The sequence below is a fragment of the Gavialis gangeticus genome, unplaced genomic scaffold (assembly GCF_001723915.1).
Source record: "Gavialis gangeticus isolate Ggan-Ray unplaced genomic scaffold, GavGan_comp1, whole genome shotgun sequence".
Lineage (NCBI taxonomy): Eukaryota > Metazoa > Chordata > Crocodylia > Gavialidae > Gavialis > Gavialis gangeticus.
Window position 1 is genome coordinate 54,245,778 of NW_017729030.1, and position 6,825 is coordinate 54,252,602.

Consider the following 6,825-nt stretch of genomic DNA (forward strand, 5'->3'; position numbering starts at 1 on the left):
AGTACCCGTAGGACTATTAGGCCTGTGTTTCCCCGAGGATACAGGGCCGAGACAGTCCACTCTCGGGGTGGTGGCGGCATGTTACCCCCAGACTAGCGAGTGTGCTCTGGGAGAGGGGTCGGCCAGACATAAGGCGCCCCTAGGGAGGCATTCGGAGCCTAGAAGGTGGTTGGGCGGAGGGAGGTGGGCAACTCAATGCAGGAGTGCCCCCTACTGGCCCGCCTCATGTGGTGGAAATAGCAGTGGGATACGAATACCCAGCTGTTTTCTTGAGGTGGGATCTCTGCACCCGCCACACGCCCTTCCCCTTTTTACTCCAAGGTTAATTATTGCTATGTCCATGCACTTTGTATACACAAAGTGCAAGGTAGCGTACTCCATTTCCAAAATACAGATGAACTGATATTGGTTAAAACACACTTAAAACACTTCTACTTAATTTGGTAATTGTGCTGTATTAAAATAATCCTGCACCAGTGTGACAGAGAGGAGCAGTTAAAATGTTTTTGCCTTAAGGGTTTGTTCTGATGTTTCTAAATTGATTCTGTTTATTGGTGTGTGTTTCCTAGCCCAAGCCCTTGCATTGTACCAAGTGCCTGTTTTAGATCTATAGCAGCCAAAATATTCTGGTTTAAACTTTCTGACATTGAATCATTTTATTGTGCTTAGAGATGGCAGGTGATTGTTTTGAGAAAGGGCACTGCTTTTTTGCAAGGCATATGCCAGGTTTAAAGAGCTCTTTTAAATTAACATATATTCTCCTGGAATGATGGTAGGTGAGTTCACGTGGCAAGGACAATTAAACATGAAGTTTCAACGTGAAGCTTTCTTGAAAAAAAAATTTAGCTTTCTACATTTTAAGTGATAATGGAAATGCACGTGCTTTTTCCAATTTCTGCAGACAATATTTTTTTCTAAGGGATACATCTTCCAAAACACCTTAACTATTATAATGTTAATAGACTACAATATGACCTGCACACAGTGTAATGGCACCCGCCCTACTGTTTGCCTCTGAGACAGGATTTTCATTTTCTGGAGTTTTTTTTATCTAGCAGTTTGTGGCAGGGGGTGGGAGAACATGGAGCAGGATCCTCAGCTCGTATTCTCATTTACACTAAATGGCACTAGCTGAGGATCTGACTTCACAAGGTTTAAAATGATCATGTTTCTCTGGAAATTTTGTGAGTTCAAGCTTCTGTCACACTATTATATGGACATGCCACTGCCATGGCATCTGAATTCCCTGCAGTGTCAAACATATTAATACTATATATTGGCAAACTTGCCAGAATTATAGCTTTTATAGAAAAAGCTGCTCTGAAAATTAAAATACAACCAACCCATGTATATAAATGCAAATATGCATCCTTGGACTATATGAAAAAGCTTATAGAGCCATGTTGCAGGATTTAAACTACTTCATGCAAATAAGGATTTAGGGATATGATGTTAAGGCTGGATTCTGATTGGATTATTCATGTTGAGTAGCATCTCACTCCATGAGAAGGCCCACTAGTTTCAGTAGGGCAGTGTTGGAGAAAGTTACTCTTTCATGCAACTGGAGGGGAAGGGGGCCCTCAGTCTGGCCCTTTGTTTAAAAAAGTAAACAACTAGCTAGTACTAGCTTTCTTCTTGACATGTGTATCTAATTCCCATGAATGTCATCTCTAGAGTCAACATGCTGTTTCAGGTAGCTCATTTGCTGTAGCGCTGAGTACTGTTCCCTCGATCACATCAGTAATGTTTTAAATCAATTTAAATTTCTAATCTTTTTCAGAAACACTATTCCAATATCCTCATCCTTCTTCTCATTGCAATGACAGTACGACTTTGATCACTGATCAGGGTACTAATTCTAGCATTCAGGAATTCAGGGAGCACCACCTCCTGGTCATCTGTTGGTGTAGAGCTGCACTGGCTTTACACCACCTAGGGAGCAAGCCCAGTGTTTATGTACAAAGCTTTGCACTCTTCTAAATCAAACTTTGTGAGGTCTTGCTGTCATGTCACACTAGAGATGGCAGCCAGCATGGCCACAAGCCCTATAACTTTTATACAAGTATGGACATTACATAAGTTACCAGTAATAATTTAACACTGGTAAGTGTCCCAAATACTAATGAGAAAATAAGTGCTAATTTGAAGGGTGGGGGCATTGTCTAAGCACTTTGTAGTGGAAGCATGGAGCTTAAATTCTTTTCTTTACCTGTAATCTAGCACCTCCAGGATGGAAAAAGGTGAAAACATATACAGGAGAGAATTAGAGAATGTCCATGGTGTTCCCCTCTTCTGGAGTACTGCTGAAGCTTGGCACCAAGTGGAGAACTTCCAAACCAGGCCAGATGACCTTCTCATTGCCACCTACCCAAAATCAGGTAGTCTGCTCTGTTTCAAAATTCTTTTTAAGTAGTTAGAAATCACACATCCAGAGCAGAACTGTTGGTTCTTGCCTAGCAATTGTACTACAGGAAGGGCTCATTCAGACTGTAAGCCCTTTATGTATTCCTTGCTGATATGTATCTTTTCCTTTGCAATCTCTCTTTAGTGAGCAACCCAGACCAAAACACTGTTGTACACCTGGGTTTTTTTAAATGTGAACAACCTTAGCCATATAACAGATTTCCAACCAGAAAAATCACCAAAACAGATTAAGACTGCAAGCCCCCTTGCCATAGCAGGGACAAATGCTGAGTTATTGGCAAACCAACATTTCAGTCGCAGTGGGTATGTCTATATGAGACATCTACTGTGGAGTTGCCTAATTAGCTCTGCAGTAAACATCTCACGCCTGCATGTGCAGTGCTAGTAGACCGCAGGGAACTAATAAACTCCACATAAGAGAAGTACTTGTAAATACAAGTGCTACCCTACTGCAGATTTATTTACTGTGCAGCAAGGCACATGTAGACACTGACCCGGGAGTAAACTGCACTAGGTCAGCCCAGTCAGCAGGGGGCTGCTCTTCTGCTTGCTGCCTAGCCACATTGTGCTGCAGTGAGCTCCTCCGCCGCCCAATGCAGCCACCCGCTGCTTGGGCTTACCACCATGTGCTCCTTGCCAGCCCAGGGCTACCCCCCCAGACCCCAGGCCACACTGCTACCACCAGCCAGAGCCTGGGCCTGACCGCCATACCTCCTTCCAGCTTGGGTCTGGCACCCAGACAGCTGCAGCCAGAGCCTGGATTCCCCCCTGGCTGCTGCAGAGGAGAGGAGCAGGGCAAGAGCAGCCATGGCCTAAACTGCTCCTCCCCAGCTCAATTTTCTGCTGTCCTGGGTGCACATGTAGACTCTGCATCCAGGAATAGTTTCCTGAGGAGCAATTTGCTCCACAGTTTATTTAGTTGCATTAAATGCATGTGTAGACGCACCCAGTAAGAATCTCCAGCTGCTTGTAAACTACAGATCCCCTGAAATATTACTGCAAAGCTATCATCAGTGTTCAGAAAGGAGAATTTCTGATCCAATTTTGACCATGAGGAGTGGAGGTAACCTGTTCTTTCATGGGTTGGGTGAAGTTGCATTTTGACTTCAGATGTTCAGAGATGTACAATTACAAAGCTGTATCGATTTTACTCATTGGTTCTTCAGTCATTTTCCTCTAAAGCAAGCAGGTGAAAAACTTGCATCTCTTTTTCAGAAAAAGGTAGAGGCAGAAACAGTAGGATGTTATATCTGTTCTGGTGATGGCCTTCCACAATGAAGGTCCTTTGATTCATATATCACATGTTCAAGAACAGATTTGCTAATGATAGGTCTATGACATTAGCTTTGAAGGTACTGACAGTCTGCCTTTTAGGCTAAAGAAAATGAACCAGTCCTTAGTTGGCATAAAAGACTTCAGTGAAACTATTCTGATTTATACCAGCTGAGTATCTGATCTTATGTTTACTGCCCACTTACTGCACACAGGAGAAAAACTGACCTGGATGTCCTTTCCATTTCCAGGCACAACATGGATCAGTGAGATTGTGGACATGATTTACAACAATGGTGATGTAGAGAAGTGTAAACGGGATGCAATTTTCAACAGAGTCCCTTTCATGGAGCTGATTATTCCTGGAAAAATAAATGGTAAAGCTTTCCATGTTGCATGCAGAGTGCAAGGAAGATCACAGCTGAGGCTTTATCAGTTTTCACCTTAGGAATTATACAGTCCAAAACAGAGGGTGAGAGTATTAAGTATCTCACAAGGCTGCTGGAAGGTGGTTATTTTAGTATCAAAGTCTATGTTCTGATACATAACAATTGGTTAGAATTAGCTGCATGAAAGATACATGAATATAGTTAAAGACAGACTTCAACCCCTAACATTTCCAAGTCATTTACAGTTCTTTGGAATGAAAGGTGCTCTAAGTACATCAATATCAATGTGAAGACTCCTACTGGATCTTGCCTCTAAGTGCAAATTATGAACATTACAGCCAAACCCAGGTAACATCACTGCCCTTTAATTACCCTCCACCTATTATAGACCCCTTTCAGCATCAACAGCTGACTTCCATACACAATAATGCAAAAAACCCTCCAGCAAACCCATCTGTTTACTGTCACTCTGGACACTGTCACAAATGGCTTAATGTTGGCAACTTGAGCAATCTTCTGTGGGAAAATTTACCACTTGATGTCATCATTTACTACTTAATGTTAAAGAATGTCAAATCTGTTAGCAAACAGTTATTGGTAAAATAATTTGCCTTATTGAAAAAATACTTGTAAAGATAAGCAATGGCAGAAATGTATATAGGCTTGTCAGAAAAGGTTCTTTGGGTAAATCCTATATATTTTATTAGACCAACTCAAATAGTTGGAAAAATTTTTAAAAAGCTTTTGGGCACAGACACCTTTCATCAGGATGAGAAAGCATCCACAGGTGGTGTATGCTCTTCCTGAATGGAGTGGTAAAGCAGCCAGAGGCCAGTAGTTATGCAAGAAAGGCAGTCAGTGAAAATGTAAATTGAGGTGGTCAGTAGGTGAGAAGGGATAGGGGGGAATGAATATAGCTATAGTCAAAGGATGGGAGATGGGGGGGGGAGGGGGAAGGGAATGAGAAAAGCTGGTAAAAAATGGAAGTTTTACCTGAGGAGTCAGATGTTAGGCAAGTTATAATGTGTCATAAATCCAATATCTATATTTAGTCCATGGTTTTTTGTGTCCAATAGATTGATGAAGTGGAGTTCATAGGTTCGTCTGTGAAAAGTATTTTGTAAATTCCCTTTGAAGATTAGAACTGAGAGATTGGAGAGAGAGTGGTTTTCTTGTGAGAAATGTGCCCTCACAGGTAATTGGGTGTTTTTGTCTTTGATTGATTTATGGTATGTATTCATTCTGGTGTGCAGTTGTTGTTTGGTTTCTTCTACATATTTTCTATCAGGGCACTTAGTGCACTGGATGAGATAAATTACATTTCTGGAGGCACAGGTAGAAGATCCAGGAATATTGATGGTTCTGTTTTAGGGTGTAGTTATTGTGGGAGTGGCAGAGATGTGTTGACAGATTTTACATTTCTTGTCTGGGCATGGTCTGGATCCAGTAAGTGTATTTTGGGCCATAGGAAGTTTGCTTCTGGTGATGAGGTTGGCGAGGTTTGATGCTTGTTTAAAGGATAGGATGGGTGGTTCAGAACCAGAGCTTGCGTGTGGCTTGTCAGGAGCCTTTGTGCCACATGGAGATTTATCTTACCATTACATTTATAGGGTGCATGAGTTTTTATTAGGTAGAATAAGTTTAGGGTGTGCTTGTGAAACTCTTGAAAAAGAAGACAGAAAAGAAATGAAAGGGCCAAAAAGTGAGTGAAGTGCATATAGGAGAAAAGGGGAGAGGGAGGGAAGCTTAAGTACTTCTACCTTTTTTGTGCAGTGATATAGCCTCCCCCTTCAGTTAATTATTGTATCATTTTAATAGAGCATAATTGCTATAGTTTTTACTTCATTTTTCATATCAGATATTACATAGATGTTATAGTTGAACATTTCACAAGCCCACAAAGACAGAAAAAAGGAGAAGGAGATAAATTCTAGCTCTTCCAAATTTAGACCAGTGGCATGGCCCATGATGAAGCATTCACAACACAAGGTAACTGCCCATGGTATGCAACTCCTATAACTGTTGACTCTGCTTAATATCACAAGATTTTCTTAGTCCCATATGTGTGAGGAAGCTGGAATGGATTGGGGTCTGAGGAACTAGGTATTAGGAATGTGTGCACAAGGACATTAGATGAAGAAATTAGAAGAAAAAAACAAAATTGATTGCTGTTAGTTACTGAATGGAGTGAGATGTCCAACTCCTTCAGGTGGTCAATAGAGGGTTGAGCATCAGCACCAACTCTGTAAGTCCTTTTGAAAATCCCAGCCTAGAATCCTGTTGAAAGCCAGTTTACATCATTCTCAGTGGAACCTGCTGGCTGCTGACAATGTTTGAAAATTTTGGCTAAAAAGGGGGAAAGGATGGTCCACATGCTGACGTTCTGAAAGGCTGCTACTGGGATTTCACAAAACCTTTTTGTAAACCTTTTCAAACCTTTTTGTAAGGTGGGAGGAAACAGGAGGTTTCTCATGTGTTTTTCCATTAATGCATTTCACAAGAACCAGAAATGCTAGAGATGGGCAAGGTGGCTTGGATCACCTAGTCTGACTTCCTGAGAAGAAGCCCCTCCAAGAACTCGGGCAAGTACATGTGCTCCAGGTCTACCTAACAATGTGAACACACCACATGCCTCAGAAACATGGGTGGATCTAGGGTTTTGAAAAGAGGGGTGCAGATGGTATAGCATATCGCCACATGTAACAACCCATCTTTTTCTCTGGGTGACAGAAACTAGAAA

The 6,825-nt window shown here is 41.7% G+C and overlaps 1 protein-coding gene across 1 annotated transcript in view; it reads left to right on the forward strand.

Moving 5' to 3' along the window:
* The window catches only part of LOC109301236 (sulfotransferase 1 family member D1-like), a 23,123-nt gene that overhangs the window by 6,911 nt on the left and 9,387 nt on the right, over positions 1 to 6,825 (forward strand). Inside the window, exons 2-3 of the mRNA XM_019522252.1 lie at positions 2,216 to 2,378; positions 3,948 to 4,073. Coding sequence (XP_019377797.1) covers positions 2,231 to 2,378; positions 3,948 to 4,073 — 274 coding nt within the window. The 5' untranslated portion in view covers positions 2,216 to 2,230. The remainder of the gene's footprint in view (positions 1 to 2,215; positions 2,379 to 3,947; positions 4,074 to 6,825) is intronic.